General features: G+C 39.8%; 1 protein-coding gene across 1 annotated transcript; it reads right to left on the reverse strand.

Moving 5' to 3' along the window:
• Positions 1 to 3,805: 3,805 nt before the first annotated feature.
• On the reverse strand, positions 3,806 to 19,506 carry LOC126417111 (vitellogenin receptor-like). The gene is made up of 34 exons (XM_050085006.1): positions 19,440 to 19,506; positions 12,261 to 12,391; positions 11,916 to 12,047; positions 11,723 to 11,828; positions 11,121 to 11,270; positions 10,934 to 11,047; positions 10,731 to 10,856; positions 10,441 to 10,656; positions 10,193 to 10,364; positions 9,917 to 10,115; positions 9,637 to 9,831; positions 9,443 to 9,563; positions 9,196 to 9,342; positions 8,998 to 9,114; positions 8,784 to 8,928; positions 8,513 to 8,706; positions 8,290 to 8,442; positions 7,885 to 7,987; positions 7,625 to 7,806; positions 7,449 to 7,550; positions 7,247 to 7,360; positions 6,968 to 7,172; positions 6,717 to 6,892; positions 6,539 to 6,652; positions 6,222 to 6,458; positions 5,585 to 5,740; positions 5,363 to 5,514; positions 5,197 to 5,288; positions 4,834 to 5,071; positions 4,586 to 4,763; positions 4,378 to 4,496; positions 4,099 to 4,289; positions 3,898 to 4,021; positions 3,806 to 3,823 (listed from the first exon to the last, which is right to left on the reverse strand). The coding sequence occupies exons 1-34, from the start codon at positions 19,504 to 19,506 to the stop codon at positions 3,806 to 3,808; spliced, it is 4,986 nt and encodes a 1,661-aa protein (XP_049940963.1).
• Between the last annotated feature and the right edge of the window lie 276 nt (positions 19,507 to 19,782).

Consider the following 19,782-nt stretch of genomic DNA (forward strand, 5'->3'; position numbering starts at 1 on the left):
AACAAGCAGAAACTGTAGTTCTGAGAGCAGCCATAAGGCTGTCTCATTGGAGCAAAGGTTGCAAACACTCCATTGGAGGAGAGTCATAATGGGGAAAGGAGTGGAAGGAAAAGTGAAGGGGGGTATCATTTCAGTTGCTGCCAAGCGCCATCCTTCAAAGACTCACTGTTACACGATGCAGAGGCTGGAGGTTTCTGTTCCACGAGATCTACAGAGGTGTCAGCATTCTACCTCTGTCAATCTGTGGAGTCCAGGGCAGAATAGTCCATAGTGTGCACCAGCAACGTGGAGGTCATCTTGGTGATGGAATCACATAGCAGCACCATCAAAGAGGATCTTTGAGTCAGCAAAGAAGACCATTTACCTATGTTTGACTTCGAGTTTTTCTGTTTTGGCACAAGACAACTCAGATGTTGGCTGGCTGGAGGGACATAGGAAGTCTTCACAGGAGTATTCCTTTGGTCCTTTTCTGCCTGCTGTTTGTGTAGCAGTGGCCTTCACCCTGAGAGGTGAAAATTTTGTTGTTGCACAGCTGGAGGATAAGACAGATGCTACCACGACACTGGGTGGTTTCACAACTGCAACACTGAATTTGGTGTCACATGTATGCATGGCCATGTCCTTGTGGAGCGAGATGTAGCAAGAACAGTACTGCAGGTGGCAGATGGTAGAATGTAGAGTTTGACTAGCCAACAAGTCGAGTGAACAGGCAAGGCACTTTCTGCTTCACCTGGATGGCCCACTTATCAAGATACATGTGAGGAGGCGGCATGGTTGTCATTACAGTTGATACAGGGGGAGGGGGGGGGGGAGAAGGAGGTGGAAAATCTCCCTTGTAAGCGTCCCTACCACAGGTTACACATTTGGCCATCTGTCTACAGGACCATTGAGTGAGGTTATAATGATACTGGTAGCAATAGTAGTGTATTTGGTTCAGAATGTATGGTCAAACTGTTGTAACTTCATAGCCTGCTTTGATCTTTGACAGAAGCACCACAAAAAGTGCAAAAGAGGGCATGTGGGTACTAAGGATGCATCTACTTTTTTGTCATCTGATGGACTGCACTGATGCCCTGATTAGAGGTACCTTTGGATTTCTGACTTGGTCAGACCACCAAGCAGCCTAGTACAAACAACACAGGAAGAATTCAGCTTTCTTTGACCTCAGTTCAAACAGGATAGTCGTGGAGAAGCAAAGCTGCAAGTAGTATTTGTGCTTGAGAATCAGAAGTAGTCTCCAAAAGCAAAATACCATTTCATAAATAAGAGCAGGATTTCACGAGGCCAGCAATTGAACCAACACCTCTCTGAATAATAAACATTTACTGCAGTGAACTACTGATAGTTTTCAGTACATGATACCATGAGGAACCATGGTGCAGCTGGGAAGGTCTTTGAATCATTAGCCTCATTCTGAAGAAGATGATTGGCTCATTGTGAGAAAATTCCCTATGATTTTCATCTCCAATGACATGCTCCTTCCAGATGTGGAAAATTATTCTGTAAGGAACCATAGTGCACAGCAACCATATACTAATGAAGAGTAACATAGCAACCTGTTGCAGTTCCATTGGTTTTTATTATTGTACAAATCCAGATTTCAGGTTTAAATAGCCATCTTCAGTCCATATGAGTGGGTTACAATCCAACAAACCCTTAGCAACACATGTCACCATTTGACTATGGATGTCTAGGCAGAAGAAAATTTCCCTTCTGCCTATACACCAGTAAAGTTATGACAAGTACCATTATGCATTTGATTGTAACCCACTTAAATGGACTGAAGATGGCCATAGCTGAAATCTGGCTAAGCAACGATTTTTTAAAAAGAAAAAAAAAACACTACTGGAACTGTAACTGATTGTCATGTTCCTAGTCTCCCTTATATAATTCCATCAGATACTGATTGTAAATATGCAAAATATGTAAGGAGATTAGTTTCCAAGACTAGAAATCGTATGAAGAGCAGAAGTAGCTGAACTATATTGTTTGAGAAGCCCTGTAACTTGCTTCTACCAGGTCAAGGTTTTATCAATACCTACACCCAAATTTTTGTATCATTGAGCCAATTTACTTACTCCTGCTTATGCTATATCAGTTGCTAATATGGCTGAACTGAAAAGCATGATTTTTCCAAGATTTGGGGACCTTTTTCTGGGACCCATTTAATAGTTCTTTGGAAAACATTTACGATCTCTTCTGTTGCTTTCTCACTAATGGGATTTACTTTAACTAATATTTGTTGAAGTACCACTTCTGGACTATTTGTGATTCCCCTTCCCATCACTAATTGTCTACTCTGACATTGTTAAAGCATCTGCAGTTGGGCAACTCTTCTGGAACCTGAACTGTGGTGCTACATAAATTGTTTCTGCTTATGTAGCAAGACTACTCTAGTACATTAGTTCGGATATTTTGAAGCAAGATGTCAGTAAGGAAATTTTGCATTTTTTTTTTTTACATTTCACTTAATGAGTTTTAAGGATTGTGTATTTTAATATGTTTAGAAAAAATGCTATGTGTCAGTAACATATTGCATCTATCACTAAGGAGACTGATTATTAAATTTGAACAACTTTTCAGATTACTGTTTGAAATTCCATTAACATCATATGCACTTTAAGAATTATGTTTTCCACTTCTGAATCTAATGTGTTATTTTTACTTTATTTAATGGAATGTGAATACTTGAATTTGCAAAGAAAGCAGTTCCAATCTTAGTTGGACCTTTGAAGCAGCAACTGTCAAATCCCCTTCGAGCTGTAGTCGAAATCTATGTTTCGTCTTTAAGAATGTCATTGTAGATAATGTTGACTGCCAAGTAAGTTGTAGGCGAGGTTAATAAAATTTTCACTGCCATTCTTGCTAAATTGGGATATTTATTTCCAGTCTGGACTAAAAATTTTCCAGAGATCAGAATTCATTTTCAAGTGTTCCATCACCTGATATTTCTATTAGTTCCTCTTCCACTGTTGGCAAGAGGTGTTTTGATCGTATGAAGTGGATTGTGGATCCAGTCCTACTCTAGGGTTCTGGAAATTTATCCTTTAGTGGTCGATTACTGCGATTACTGTTTTTAAGATCTATGTCTGCTTTGATTTTTTTTTTCCTTAACAAAATCAGTTATGCATGTAGTTAAAATTAGAGTTACTCTTCTTAACTAGGTTTTCCAAAGTTAAAGTTTCCCCTTAAATGGAACCACTTTTTTCCACTTAGAAGGTATTATTTTGACCTTGAACCAGAATTGTAAGATCATTCAGTTTTGAGAAACTGATGTAGTGCACTATTAGAAGCATTTTTCACCCAGAAGGAGCCTGGAGTGTAGAGCTCACGTTCATTAGAAAAAGATGATTCAGCTGCCAATGCAATGAATTTTCATAGTTGACAACTATTTCCAGTAGAATCTAATCATGAGTGGAACTATTGCCTTGCAAAGAATGGGAAACAATTTACTGTTCAAAGCTTATACTTTCAGAAAAATTTACAACACTGACTATTGTTCAGCAGTTCATTGACGCTGTTTATTACTCTGGAAACTTGTGTTACACAGTAATAAAAGCAGGAAAATTATTTGCCTCTGAATCTGAAGTTTCATCTTCCGCTTTTATTTTTTTTTTAAAAATCAGGAGTACAAAGTCCTTTATAACCAACAGAATTTTAATAAATATTAACACACTGACATGCAATACAACCATGACCACTTCACACACATATTTGGGAACTATATCCTTAATCTCTCTAAATGCATAGTAGCCTTACAGCTTCTGTGCTAACTCCACAAATAGCACTTCCAAATTTGTAACATTTAGACACGTGGAGAGACCTGGAAAGAAATAATGAAAATTAGTATTTTCATAGGGTCAATCCTGCAGCAGATCTATTAGTCAATTAACATACTGTCTCTTTAGGCATTTGGAGTGGATTCACATATTCATGTTCTCCAGGTTTTAGAGCTGCTGCTGCTGAAGTTTTTGGGCCTGGAGTGCTCTGGAATCCAAATCCTGGGTTCCGGAAATGAACACTGTCAAGGAACAAAAAGGTGTTAGTAAATGAAGTAAGCATTAGAAACATACCTGTTTTTTCAAAATGCCTACTTACCTAACATCCAGTTTCTTCAGGTTAACCATTTGCCTCTTGTACAAATAGTACGCAACTCCTATTATTGCAAGGATCAAGAAAGTTACAGTGAGAACTGCTGCAAGTGACCAGTTGCCTTCTGCTGTATTTGGTTTTGCCTTTGCAAGAGTTTTATGTTGACCATCATTAATACCCATATTGGGAGGATTGTCCTTTAAGAGAAAGGAAAATATTTAAGTAAAATGCTGTATACTGAACCCACAGAATATGGACCAAGCAGCCCTGTATAGACCAGCTCACCTTCCTTTTACAGGGAGTGTTTGCATCAACCACACTACCATCTGGGCATAGGCATTCTGCACCACGTGGTGACAGCACACACAAATATGAGCAGCTGTGTCCTTTGCAGGGGTTATGTCCTGTTCAACAACCCACAGTTACATGGCTACCAGATTTTCTATATTTAAAAAAATTCAGAGAAACTGCAAAGAAAAGATATAAGCTGTACCCTTTAACTGACGTGTCTCTTGGACAATTGTGAAGTAGTCAGCATCAGATGCATGGATGTGAATCTTTTCACATGTGGGAAGCACTCCAAAAATCCGACATCTTGTTAGCACACCAGATCCTGAGGTCAGCCAGTATAAGTTATCCTCAAACAGCACAAGGCAAGTAGGGTTTTCCACCTGCACAGAAAAAGCAAAATGTAATGCACTGTATCCACATTAGTTGCGTGTTCTGTGCCCCATTTCTTACCTGTTTCCTGAAGAGCTGCTGCCTGTTTTCACCACTGTAGTCAACTGCTTCTATAACATGAGACAACCGTTCTGCCCAGTACAGTCTCCTCTTTATCGGGTCCACGGCCAGGCCACTAACATATCCCAGGATTGATTTTATCACCCTTTGCTTGTTTGCTCCAGACATTTCTGCAGTCAGTATGGCATTTGATGGAGTGCCAAATGTGAACATACTGGTCTCAGTCCAAAACAAGAGGCTGGAACAAATTGAGCCGATTTCAGATGTAATTAAAAACCATTTTCATTCGACAGGGTTTTCTAGCAGCTGACTAGCTCTCTTAACACAGTTTGAACTCCCTGTACCGAGGACAAGTTTGCTTACCCTGAAGGTGGGTCAACCACCAAGTTCCTTATTTCAGTGTTGTGCTCTCCAGTTATCACCTTGGCACATAACTTGTCAGCGAAACTGCATACCTGGAAGACGAAGTTCGTTATGCAATATAACAGGCCCATTTCTTTGCATTTTCCATCACTTGGCTAACACCCACCTGCAAATAGCTTTGGCTTACAAACAATTCATTTACATAATAAACATTCTTTGTCAGCCAGTCTATAGCTATTTCTGTTGGTTTTCCTAGTCCAGTTACTGAAGTCTTGTTGCGTGTCTTTAATGAGAGAGAGTAAATAGTGTTCGTGTCACCTGCAACAAAAATCCAAGTGTTACTATACAGTGTTTAACGATGCCATATGCTGCCACTTCAGTCACTTACGAGCACTCCAGTAAACTAAGTCCTCTCTGGCATCAACATCCAGGCCTGTTACTTTGAGGGATGTATGTCTGTGTACAACATCAACATGGCTGAATGATTGTGAAGCTATGCGTATTTCACTTTCGCCAACAACGAACACATATTCCATAGGACGACCTGCAATTTGAGTGTTCTATCAGAGTTAGCCTATACCCATAGTGCATGATAATGTATTAGTTGTTAAAAAAAAATAAACATTGGTGAAATAGCATGAACATTTTGTCGGTATCTGAACAGAATGAAACACAAGGTGGTAATTTTAAGAGTCTCAAAGCAATAACCAAGCTATTGGATGAAACTATTAGCAGTATAATTTGCATTCCAACAAGAACAATTTATCATCTTCATAGTTAAAGATCACATCCAAATAATATTTCATCTTTAACCTTTTGGAATCAAGGAGGAATGCATAACATTGTTTTATCAAATATAACCTGAATATTTTCGTAGTGACAGCACAAGTACTTCAAGAATGGACTAAGCATATACACAAGTCTTCCATTTTTTTCTCAGATTCATGCTCCAGGTTCTCCGTTGGAACCGAGATGAAACCTGCTTATTTTGTTATTCTCTGTCCAAATACCTACACCAGACTCACCTTTGGCCTTGCAGGATATTCTGTCTAACTTCAGTGAGTACTCTGGCATGCAGGCACACCTGAAACTGCCAGGCACATTCAAGCACACCTGTGAACACACATGCTGCAGGCATTCATTGATATCATGGCAGCTTCTCCCATCAGATTGAAGCTCATAGCCTTCATCACAGTAGCACTGGGGTCCAGCTGGTGTGGGTTGACAGCCACCATCACAAGGGCTACCCTTGCAGGCAGATCCTGCAGCATGAAATTTTCATTGTCAGAGGCTACCATATACACGGTCAACACAGATTTCATCTTTTTTCAAGGTAGCTTACCACACTTTCCTCCCTCATCAGATCCATCTTCACAATCTTTAGTGCCATCACATAGTTGCTTAACCTCCAGGCATTTGCCAGATGCACATGCAAAACCAGCACACTTCTTTTCTCCTAGAAAAAACAGAAATGTTAATGAATTTGTCATTTTTTCCTCTTAAGTATCAAGTGAACTTACCTTTCTTGCTGGTACATCTATCTGGGTCTTCATCAGATCCATCACCACAGTCATTCGTTGTGTCACAGACCCAAGAAGAAGCAATACATTTTCCATTCTTGCACTCAAATTCTTGAGGATCACACCCACATCCTCTCTCATCTTCTGCCTTTGGACAGTCTGCATTGCCATCACACCTGGTGGATAAAATACAGGTGACAGTGAAGTTTTGTTCTTTTCTATACAAAATGTGCTAGAAGAAATGCTACTACCTCTGGGTGGAAGGAATACATGTCCCTTTTGTTGAGGAGCATAAGAATTCATCTTTTGTGCAGGATATGTTTTTTGTGGTAGGGGCACTGCACTGCTTTTCATCAGAGCCATCACCGCAGTCGTCTTGTGTGTCACAGATAAATTCCACGTATATGCAGTTCCCATTGCTACACATGAATTCCTGTGGTCCACAAGTAGGAGGAGCTGCAAAGTAGGAATTGTTATGCATTTCAGTTTGGCAGTCACCTTTAACTCCACCAAACCAACAATATACTCACGACACTGGTCATGTTCATCAGAGCCATCTGGGCAGTTTACTTCACTGTCACATTCCCACGAGGCAGGAATGCAAGTACCTACTTCACACCTGTATTCCTCGTCTTGGCAGGTCACTGGAATGCAGAAAGAGGTGATGCCAGTGACACATTAAGAATTTCAATTCAGCAGACCATTTTAAGCTAATTCATGGCCATACTTTACCTGCAGCACAGTTTTCTTCATCAGAACTGTCCTCACAGTCACTCCGAGCATCACAGCGCATATGCCTGTCTATGCACCCACCATTCGTACATTCAAACTCATCTGCAGCAAAGGATTAAATTGTCACACTGCACCTATCCAGTTAATTCGGCATTGAAATCTATCTGGTAAGTTACCTGGCGAGCAAGCTGTTCTTTCACAGTGCCTTTCATCTGACCCATCTTGACACTGCTTCGTACCATCACATTTCATTTCAAATGATATGCACTGGCCATTGTCACATCTGAATTCATAATCCCTGCACTGATCACAGTTCCTCTCATCGTCTCCTCCTGGGCAGTCTGGAACTCCATTACACCTGATCCAAATATGTTAAGTCTTTCAGTTAATATATTTACCGATCTAGCAATGTTGTTATGCTCTTGCAAGGCATTACCTGGATGCTGCAGGTATACATTTCTTGTCTTTCTCACAATGAAATTCATTCCCTTTGCAGACATCAGCAATGCAAGTTTCATTGTTACCTTGGAGGTACATCCCTTCTGGGCACCCACAGACCTGATCATACACTAAGTGTTAAGAGCCATTCTCAACAAGTGTGGAAAATATTTGTCATTATTATTACTCACATGTTGTTGTCCTCTCAGCAAACACAAATGGCTGCAGCCTCCATTCAGTATGTGACAAGGATGAGTTGGAGGAAACTTTACCCCTTTCACAGCTGTCAACCTGATGTTTTGTGATTCTTCCATTTCTGAAGAAAGTGGGAATTAGGAAAACACACACACACACACACACACACACACACACACACACACACACACACACACACACTACTTACCTAACATAACTCTCTTGACCTTTCCCTCAATCATGTATTTATTTGCCCAATACAAGTAGTTGCTGCCACCAACAGTCCAGAACAGATCCTGTGCAACAGAGGCAATAGCCACTGGAGAAGCAGTCAGTCGCTGCACTATGTGTCTGCCCTCACCTGCAAAGGTTTCGCATTAGTTCCTATCCCTTTTTGCTTTTACATAGAGGTCTCCACAAAACATACTTACCATCAATGGGAAAGCTGCTGATAGTCTTCTTTCCACTATCAGCCCAGAAAATTTCATTTAAACCAGATTCATACCACAGGGACACTTCTGGCCCCTTAATACCTTTAATTGAGTGATCCCTCTTACCAGAACCATCCATGAACATTTTATCTATATGTATCTTGCCTTCCATCCCACAAGCAACAAACATGTACCTGCAGTATCAAACATATTATTACATTCTACAATGACTTAATGACTTACATGGTCATGAGGGAACACTTCCACATACCCCTCTTGTGGGACTACAGCTATACTGTGAGGTGCCTCATCACCAACCCCTCGCAGCAACACACTACGTCGTTTTGTAGCCATGCTCATCACCTCAACAATGTTGCGTTCGGAGTCCGTCCAGTATAAGTTATTGCCATAGGGATCTGTGAACAAACTCTAGCATTGCATCTAACTTATTTCCCATCAACATCAAAGCCACTGCAATTACTTACCAAAATCCATGCTAGTTAGCCACCCAATCCTGCGTCTGATCAAAGTCTTCAGGCTCATTGTGGCAAGGGACAGAGTGAATAATTTTCTCTGTGAGTTGTCTGCAAATATCAGCATATCTGGGAAAAAAAAAAAGAAAAGTTAATTGTCATCTCCTGAATGTTTCTCCCAGTTCAAAAATATTGGAGCGACCTACTCACCATCTACAGGACTGTATGTAGTAGCATCTATCTGTTGAATACCCGTTGGCATCATAACTGAGTACGATTGCTTTCCAAGGATTCTGTGCTCCACCTCCACTATTCGATTGCCGGCAGTTGCCACAATTAGCTGTTTCCTCTGGAGATCTGTAATTTTATTAAAATAATTCTTGTAGTTTTGCCAAACAGCTGGTTCAAGGCAATGCTCGTCTATTTCTACTTTGACCATTGAATTACAACTGCTTACCCATGCAAGTATGCTGATCACTAGCCAACTGCTTTCCTTCTGGACAGGTGCAAGTGTATGAATCACCTGGAGCAAGCATGCAGATGTCACTGCAGCCAGCACTTTCACATGGGTTTCTCACCTAGGAAAGCACATCTCATTTGCAAGATCTGAACAATGAAATCTTAAAGGTAATAGCGTTTTGCAAATATTACCTGTGGATGGAGAACAGGATGGTAGATGCTTATTCCATAAATATGATTTTTTCTTGACCTCACTAAATTCTTGTGCTCCTTCCCAGTGTATTTGTTGCAAGACAAGATCTGCTTTCCATGCCAGTCAGACCAATACAAAGTGTCTTCAAATACTGCTATTGAGTATGGGTGCTTCACAACATCTTTCAGGATAATCTGGAGGAAAGAAGAACACAGAAATCAAATTGCATCCAAATTATCTTTCATTTCCACCTATACTATGTATTTACAGACCACACACCCTTCTGTCCGAGCCATCCAGGGCCACAGATTCTATTGTCTGGAGCTTGGCATCAACCCAGTATAGACGTTGATTCCCTAAGTCTATTGCTATGCCATTTGGCCACTGAACCTCTGATACAAGTACCCTAGGAAAAGATCCATCCATCCCAGCAGTTGCTATTTTTGGCACATTTCCCCAATCAGACCAGAACATTTGCCTGCAACATCCATCAGAAATTTCAATATAATGCACCATATCACATTCTTATTATGAAAAGATATGAAGCTGCTTTACCCCTTCTGGACCAGTAGGGCAATGCCTCTGGGCTTCAGTACATCTTCATTCACCAGAACTGCACATTCTTTGCCAGTTTTTGTGCATACCCCTATGTAGCTCTCTTCCCCATCAGTGAAGTATATGTTTCCAGTCACAAGATCCAAGGCCAAGTCTTCTGGCAAGCTAAGACCTGCCAAGTTCCAACAGGTTAGAGCACGAGACAGCAGTAACAAAATGAAGAAAAACATCTCACTGCAGGTACATACCTGATGTGACAAGAACATCTATTGCAGAACCATCTGCATTGCTTCGCAGTATAGCCTCTTCACCGTCTCTCACACTTGTCCAGTAGACATAGGAACCATCATATCCCACACCAGCTATATGCTTTTGATTGTCTGCAATAGTTATGTACACCTTGTTTTTCATGAAGTAAGCACGAACTTCAGTTTTTGTTGAAAAAAGCAGTACAGCTTCACCCTCTGAAAATGTCAGTGCATGAATAATTTCATGCCAACACTGTACAGGTGTTATTACTTAATTTTCTACACCTTACCATTGGCAGCACAGGTATGGTTGTTGCTTTGCAATGAGTAGCCTTCAGCACAGTAACACAAGTAACCACCATTGGTGTTGTTGCACTTCTGGGAGCAGATGCCATAGGTGAGACATTCATCAACATCTGCAAGTTTTGGTGGTTTAGAAGTGAACCAAGTATTGAATAATTTCTTTCTTATATTAAGTATTTATCATAGTTACCTCTGCAGTACTTCTCCTCCACAAGAGCAAACCCCAAGGGACACAAGCACAATGGTCCATTTGGTGTTGGCTGACATTTGAAAGTGCATCCATTTGATGCACATAGTGATTTGCCTACAACATTATCAAAATTGCTTCAGTGCATATCACTGCATCCATCAACAGATCACAATGAAGGCATACTTACTTTTTTGGCACAGTAAACCTTCGTCTGAGGCATCAAGACAGTGGGGTGTGCCATCGCACACTTCAGTCATTTCTATACAATGTAGGCCATCTCTGCACGCATATAAGTTGTGGGCAACATCACAGTCTGGCTTAGCTGATTTTCCATGGCCTGAATAACAAGATTCTGTTATTTACAGTGAAATGTAAACCACTTCTATGTTAGGTGTTAGATTACACCAATTAAGGTGATGTTTCTCTGAATTTAGAAATAATGGAAATAGTGTAAACAAGTCAGAAGAATTAGTCAACAGGAAAAAAGCCAACTTACACCTTTATCACCCATTACACTTAACATTTTGATGTTACTTCCAGTCTAAATGTCATTTTTCTGAAGAGGCATGTTTGAAACAAAGAAGTCCTAAGGGTTTCTTGTCCTAATTTTTCCACCACCATCTGAAGTTGCAGTTATTGCAGAAACAATGTTTAATTCAGTCCAGGTAAGTGAGTGCAAATTTCTATAGGAAATTCTATCTAATTATTTCTGAAAAATAATACTGTAAGCTGCCCATAGGCTGCAATCATTGTTGATTGAATTATAGATGCTTGAAATGTGTTACTTACAATTCATTTCATCACTGCCATCACCACAGTCATCATTCCCATCACACTGCCATGCTTTTGGGACACAGTGGTGGTTGTCACATAGGAAGTCTTCATGACATGATAGCTGCATTGGAACAATGCAATAGAATGTGTTGACTACATATTTTTTACTTTCTAGCCTCTTTCATATCTGAAGTGAACATGTACATACCCGTTTGCTGCAGCCCAGCACTTCATCACTACCATCACTGCAGTCCTGACTCCCATCACATATCCACTCAGGTGGGATGCAAGTGCCATCTCCACATCTGAATTCATCAGCCATGCACTCTGGAGTAGCAGGCTAAAGGAGCACACCACATTCACAACCAGCTATCAGAACATCATGCCCTCAATATATGAAAACTTTAGTTATCTATGTTTACCAACATCACCAGTAACCAATAGTTAAGTGTTTATTGAACTTTAACATCTCTAAGAACTATTGACAGTTGAATATGGGACATTAAGAGCCCATTTCACTAGAAACAAATGTTGGCATTACAAACTACCTTACCTCTGTGCCATTGCAGCCATGTTCATCTGACCAGTCACCACAGTCATTATCTCCATCACATCTGAAGAAGACCATTATACACATTCCATTGTCACACCTCATGTGGTGTGGTGGCTTACAGGATTCATCTCCTGCAAATTATGCATTTTTTTTTAGCTTATATGCAGGGCTGTCTATGTGCCAGCATTGCTTCATTTACCTTTACTCCAGCCTCACTCTAGAGCCACCCCCACTCCACATGATTTTATATTACAGTGATGCTATTTTCAAAATTCACAGTATGAAGCATGCAGATAGCTGCAAGTACAATGGATGTGGTATACTGTTTCTCTATTTTAGAAAAATCAGAGTAAGCTGGCAACACTAAGAGCTAATTTTTTGTTTTAAAAATATACTGAAGACATAGGAGAAATTGGGATGTGTACAGAGCACCATAACCAGATTACCTTAATATGTGATGTATGTGAATGCAACTTAATCAGACGGAAACAAGTTAATGCAGATTAAATTAGGTTCACTGGAGAGTATTTTTAACCAGTCCAAACCCAAAAACACTTTGGCATAGTCAGTACTAATTCTGGTTATAGCCACCAATCTTGCCGTAACATGCTCCTCCATTCATCATCTAAATGTATACTTCTGATAGCTCTACCCACCAACTCCCTCATTGAGCTCTTACTCAAAGATTGTGCCAGCAACAACATGCTCTGTCAACATGCTGCAGTTGCTTCCAACAACTTGGCAACTTGACATGTGGCCGATGCTTTTCCCACTGCAATACTGCCACACACACACACACACACACACACACACACACACACACACACACACACACACACACACACACACTGCACTGCACAAACTCAACAGGTTAGCAAGTCTTCTTGCATCTGTGTTCTGTGACACCAACTCCCTCTTCATGCCTCATGCCTGTTTCAAATGGTAAATGGCACAGATTACTGATGATTGAAGGTCTTCCTGTCCATTACAAGGTATCAAAGCAACCTTGCACCTGCTTGCTGAGCATTTTATTTGGCTAAATATCAAACAACTGCTGCATCTAGGGTTCATGTGCATTCCCTGCCAACATATCAAAGTTGACATTACCTCTGACATTTTGATAGCCCAAAAGAATGTTTTTGGCATGTACATCTGATTGGTCCCCTACATCTTTCAGAAGGTTTCAAATACATTATTTCTATGATCGACTGTTAGTAGGTGGGTGGAAGCTGTCCCCTCTCATTGACATATTGGCCAACTGTAGACCATCTTTTGTTTACACCTGACTCGCACTCCCGCTACCCATCTGTCACTGCAGATCAGAATCAGCAATTCAAGTTGCTCATTTTCACTAAGCTTTAATCTCTGTGGCATTGTGAAGTTCTGTACTACTACTACTACTACTACCCACCATCCACAAAGTGATGTGAGCACTGGAACCACAGTCAAAGTGGCACTAGTGTATCATGCCTCTGGTTGGGCATAACTGTTGCATGGGTCCTGTAGGGTATTCATACTGCCTTCAAAGAAGCTCTTTAGTTATTAGCCAAGATACTGTACATTAAAATTTTGCTCCTTCCACAGGAGGAGGTCGAAGACAGATCCTCTTTCCTCATCTCCCCTTCCGTCCTACCCACATTAGTTGAGCACATCCATTCACAGCAACCTCACCACCTGAAGCAATGTCATGCTCTGTGACGACTGACTGCATCACTTTGCTGCCAACTTATTCAGGCCTTCAAAAGATACTGTCACACTAACACCACCTTCGTTATTCTCCTCAAAGGTAAGCAAACTATCCTTGCGCAGGTTAAAACCTGCGTGTACAATTGAAGACACCACACAGCATAACCTGCCACCCAATGCAGGTGTGGCGACTTATCTTTAGATGAAAGTGCACCTGTTCTTACGTCCCTTTGTGACGTCCACCCCCCTCCATCCCTCCCAGTGCTGTTGTGATTCCCCAGTGTTGTGCTCGGAACAAGTGATTCTGATGTGCTCATTCTGACAACTCATCTCACCAGTATCACCAAGTGCTACAATGATTTCCATCAATGTCTTGCCATTCAACCTCAAATATCTTTTGATCGAGATCCATAAAAGTTCCTCAATCTTCATACACCAACCTGTTCCTTTGGTAACCTGTAACACCAGCACTTTCCACATCACCCTTCTCAAACATCCTTTACTCCTTCCAGGATGAAAGGAACATTGCTGCCACCACTGACTGAGCAACTTACCATTACCATGCCTCTTCTCTCCACATTCCCTACCTCCCCTCCAGTGCAGGTTGTCCACTCCATCCCTTTTTTTGGCAATAAGATTACATTCTTTCTTCACCTTTCTTGCGATGAGGAATCATGCCCTGCCTTCCCCTCATGGCAGCTACAATACAGCCCATTACAGTGCCTCATCACAGTGGCAGCAGTCTGTACCATAGAGTTTAACATCACCTGTATGATGACTATCTTCGACTTTTTTCTGTGTGTGTTCTTATCAGCCAAGTTTTTATTTGTTGTTTTTGTTATTCACTGAACTTCCTGTAATGACTTCATGAAGTTTATATAATTCAAAAGTAAGTGTGTGTGTGTCTGTATAGTACTTCCTATGACAGTAATATTCAAGAACCCACACACTTAATACATGAAAATTTCGAGTTTTGCAGTTCAGATATTTGGGTGAAACTACCAAAGTAGCCTGGAAAGACTTTTTATGAAATTAATCACAAACTGGAATTATCTTTCACATTCAAAAAATACACCTGTAAGCAAAATGCATCTCAAAATGTTATACTAAAACATTAAAGTGAGACTCTTTAGGGGGCCTAAACATTTTAAATATTATGAGGTACACTGACAAATCCAAAAGGAAAGACAGTAATAACGAAAAATTGGGTCCAAATTATCCTGAAGGAACACACTAAGAGCAAATAATGTGTGAGAAAGTTCAGGTTAAAAATTGTGGGCATATTAAAAGAATACGACCAAGCCAGCTTAGAAGACAATGCAAACTATGTAGTGCACAGTAAAGCTATAATTTGAACAAATTTGGTCTGTGCAATTAAAGATGACCAAAGGAAGCAAGAACAACTCAGTATACCAGACAAAATTTATGCATAAAATTTTGACTGAACATTTGGCTTTGAAGAAAAACTGGGGAAGCTCAGAATGGCTTTGTCTGAGAAGTGGAAAAAGAGAATGAAATTCTGGGAGAATTTAAGTAATGTGACACAAAGGAAGAATTTTGATGTTACAGTACAACATTGTTAATCAGTATCACTGGGTTTTTGAATACAAAATGGAAACAATTAGACTTGTGAACAAACAACATCAGTACATACAATATCTCCAAGTTAATAATAGGTGCTATGGAACAGTATTTGTGTGCAGTCTTATCAGAACATGTGATGCAAATTTTGTGTCTTATTTCATTGGATTCAAGTCAGCTGGAGCTTCAGCGAGTTTTGAGCCAGGTATCAAAACCTGGCTAAAACAATGGGCTATACTGTAACATTTCCCAAGACTGGCTGCTCATTTGGTACACAGTGAGCAGGGCAGATGTGACAGTTTGCAGAAAAGTGAGCTCATTTGGGAGTCAATTTTCAGGGGCCTGAAGCAACTGATGACATACTAGAGGGAACTTACCACAGTCTGCTGGTTCATTTTCCACACAAATTTCTACACATGGAACTCCACAGTCTGCAGTTAAATGTAAATTTTCATGGCAATTAGCTTCATCCTGTAACAATAACTTACAGCAGTTTCTGGAGGAAGACTTTCACAGAAGCTAGTTTTCAGTGAAGTAACCTTTCATTTAACTGAGGCAAATGATCACAATGCACATGTTTTGGGCACAAAACATCCACAGGATTGTTGGATACATTAGTCAGGTGAACAATCTCTGTACTGCATCATGTTCCCAAGCTTACAGGTAATTTTTCTGCAAAGGAAACTTATTTTAGGCACCTGACTATAGCCATAATTACAGGCATTTGTAATAAGACAATGCTCCACCACACTTTCTATACATCTATGATGAATTCAGTGTAAAAGTGGATTGGATGAGTTATGAGCCTCCCAGTGCCATCTGACTAATCGATGCCATTTTGTTATGGGGATATGCAGTAAGAACCTTATGTTCTTGCCTCCACTGCCAGTTTGGAACATCAAGAATAATGTTGCCAGTGATATCCACCATAATGTGTGACAAGAATGACAACTGTATTGATGTTTGCCATGTTACATATTGTGCCCACACTGAGCACCTGTAGTGCAAGTTAGACAGATGCTCTATCCCCTGATATGACTTCTGTATATCCTATTTCCACACAGATGTCAACATGCCTCTTCGTTCAAACCAAATTGTTTGAAATTTTATCATATGAATAAATCAGTTTTCAGATTAGAGCCATCAGTTTCATAGAGGTGAAAATAAGCAGGAAGAGAAAGGCCTCCATGTTTACAGGGAATATTTGAAACAAGTGCAGAGAAGATGTCAATAACAAGTGATACTGAGACAAAGTCTAAGGAGGAGTGAGTCTTTCAGAAAAATGACCTACACAGACATTCCTCAAATTCGAGGTAAATTCTCTTCATAGCTAATCCAGGAGATATTTTACTGTTCAGCCGTTTGTGTAAGGCACGTCAGGTTTTCCAGAAATTCTTGGGAACTGATCTCCCCATTTTAATGTCACAGATGACCACTAATATTCTTAAGATTGCTGTCCATGAAGCCAGCTGGAAGTAGCTTCTTTACCCATTCACCTTTTCTTTGAGCAAACTGATTTTAGTTAGGGCAACTAGCAGTGCAGGTTGCTCAGTATTCTCGTATGTGCCACCAGGTAAGAAGCCCAGAATGTGCTATGCCTAATAGTATTCACTCAGTAATAAGCAGAGCCCTGTTAACAGTCTTTAGAAGATTATGTTGTATGACTTATCTTGTACAGAGTACAGGCCAGCTTTCTCCAGATTGGAAGTCACTGGACACTAGAGCATACATTGAACTGCTACTGCACTAGGCCTGAAGATGTGGAATGAACAAAGTTTTCAAGTCACATTACTCTGAATAAAATATTCAGGTTACTGACAGCTCTCTGCTATCATCAAGATTAAAAACCACTGACAGTAATCATTTTTACTCCTGACAATGATAGCTGAGAGCCATTGAAAGTTTTATTTTACTCAAAATCTCTTTGCTTTTAAGGATTTTATTGAGGCATCCTGCTGTAGAAGACTGAGGACATGTTTAAGTAATCTTAATAAGGAAATATATGAATTTCATAATAGCAAAAACTGAAGGGATGAAAGTGCAACAAGTCAAATGTTTAGCATTGTTGAAGAGGATGACATTTCTTTTTGTACCTGTCAAATGCAGAATTGCATGGCAGAGGATTCCTCTCATTTCCCTACTTAGAGTATTTACAAACAATTTTTGTATTGGGTGTTAGAAGAATTATTGTTTAAGAAAACTCGAACACTGATCTTGTCTGAGGTCCACTATACTAGTGATGTATGTGGCTGTAATATGTTCTCAGGCTTCTTGTTTAATACTGGTTCTTTGAAGTGTGTAAGTGGGCTTTTGCATAGATGGGTTGTTTTAATGTGTCATTTCAGACTTTTCAGCATTTGTGTTGCTCTCCAGTGAACAAAAGAAACCTGACCAGCATTGTCTTATAATACTGTCTTGTAGGGTGCAAAATTTTACATTGCTGACTATTTACCTTGTGTGACCAGTCTTTGGGCCACTGAAATCTCAGTGTATTTTTGACCCTTTTGCAGACAGCTAAAGTAAACTATTTGGTTGAATTCAACAACCAGATTCTGGCTTATGCATTTTGGATGAAGTATAGAAACAAAGGCTGAGGGACCAGAACAATTTACTTCATACATGGCGCACAAGAATAACTAGAGTAAGCTTAAGAGGTGCAATAAACAGTAAGCAATTATTGCTAAGTGTGTAATGTGACAGTAAGCAGTATAAGAATTTGTTTCATTATTCACCTCATGTGAAACATTTTGTCACAAAATACAGAGTGTATAATTTTTTTTATATAAGTAAAGTATTCAATGAAATCTGCAAGAGATGTAAACTGCCAAAGCTGCAAGAAGCTTTTACTCAAATTTCAAAGACACAGTCACTTCAAGATTGATGAATAAAGAGGATTCACTGGTTTTTATTTGTTTATGCACTTCACAGGGGTTTCCAAAACAGGAAAAATGGAAATTTTCATGGCATTACTTCCTAACAACTTGTTTTAGGCAATATTTGGTGAAAAAAAAAAAAAAGAAAATAATCCACAACTTTCATGATCTGAATGGCTGATAAGTAGCATCCCAAAACTAGCACATGTGTACTTTTACATTGTGGACTGTTTCAACTTTGCTTACATCAGAAACAGAGCTACAAGACAATTCTTTCTAGTGCTGTTTTGCTTTCTGTTTCAACTTAACAGATGAATTTAATTTTATTTGATCCTGTAAGATTACATTGTGTACAGTAAATGTGTAATATAGGACATGTCAGAGTATTAACGTTCATTACCACTTTTCTACAACTTTAGCTTACATTTTTAACTCAATAATTAAGCTAGATACCAGGATTTTTCACCGACTGCTTCAGCAATTTTGAAGAGGCATATTATTTTCCAAAGAAATTGCTCCTAAACTCAATTTTACAGAAACACTACATTGATATTCTTATACATTTTAGATCAGACAGTGAGTTACAATAGCTGTTACACCACTAGGAACCAAGTACTACATATAGTAAAGTTTCTTGTAGGATATATTCCGTCAAGCGAATGACGGATTCTGCAGTAGCTGCAAACACATTTTGCCTCCGTCTTGAAAGAAGAAGCTTCTCACCATGTGTTTGCTTATGAAAGCAAACACATGCTATTTTTTGATGCTATTTATAATCAACCATCCCAATCATGAAAGATGATATTTGTCACAAAATGAGTTGTGTTGTCAGGAAGTAATGCTATGAAAATTTCCATTCCTGCTGCTCTGGAAACACCTGTTCAGTGCATTTGTTTGGGGAAGCAATATGAGGTAAGTGAGGACAGCTGCTGAAAGTATTGTCAACACTAAGATGACCAAAGGCTTGCTCAAATTAAATAGCCAGGTCATTTTGAAGTTAGTATGATGCCAGAGCGGCACCAACCTGGTATGTACTCACCTTGTATGGCCACCACAGTTAGCAGCAACCACACTGCAAGCACCTGCAGAACAGCTCCAACTGTCATACTCAGATTCTTGTGCTCTTCTTCCTGCACATACAAGGAGGTAAAAGTATTACCATGACCAAGAGCACTTATTACAGTTTAATATCACAGCCAATGCAGTTAAAATCTTTAAACACAACAGTGAAAACTATTCACAAGGTTGATGAAGTCTTCCTGGGTTATCAGCCGAGTCGAGGCTTTGTTCCACGACAATTTTTAAACTAGTTTCCTATTTGTCATCTTCAGTTAATACTTTGTCACCTAGATTCACCAAGAGTTCAAATTCACACTGTTCAT

This window comes from Schistocerca serialis, chromosome 8 (assembly GCF_023864345.2).
Source record: "Schistocerca serialis cubense isolate TAMUIC-IGC-003099 chromosome 8, iqSchSeri2.2, whole genome shotgun sequence".
NCBI classification, from domain to species: Eukaryota; Metazoa; Arthropoda; class Insecta; order Orthoptera; family Acrididae; genus Schistocerca; species Schistocerca serialis.

What these genes read in the sequence shown, in the direction of transcription:
- LOC126417111 (XM_050085006.1), bottom strand. Translation starts at nt 19,506, where the DNA reads ATGACAGTTGGAGCTGTTCTGCAGGTGCTTGCAGTGTGGTTGCTGCTA. An exon ending in TGAAGAAAACTGTGCTGCAG is followed by an intron (nt 7,361 to 7,448) that starts GTAAAGTATGGC and finishes TCTGCATTCCAG; the next exon opens with TGACCTGCCAAGACGAGGAA. An exon ending in AGCAGCTCTTCAGGAAACAG is followed by an intron (nt 4,764 to 4,833) that starts GTAAGAAATGGG and finishes TTTTCTGTGCAG; the next exon opens with GTGGAAAACCCTACTTGCCT.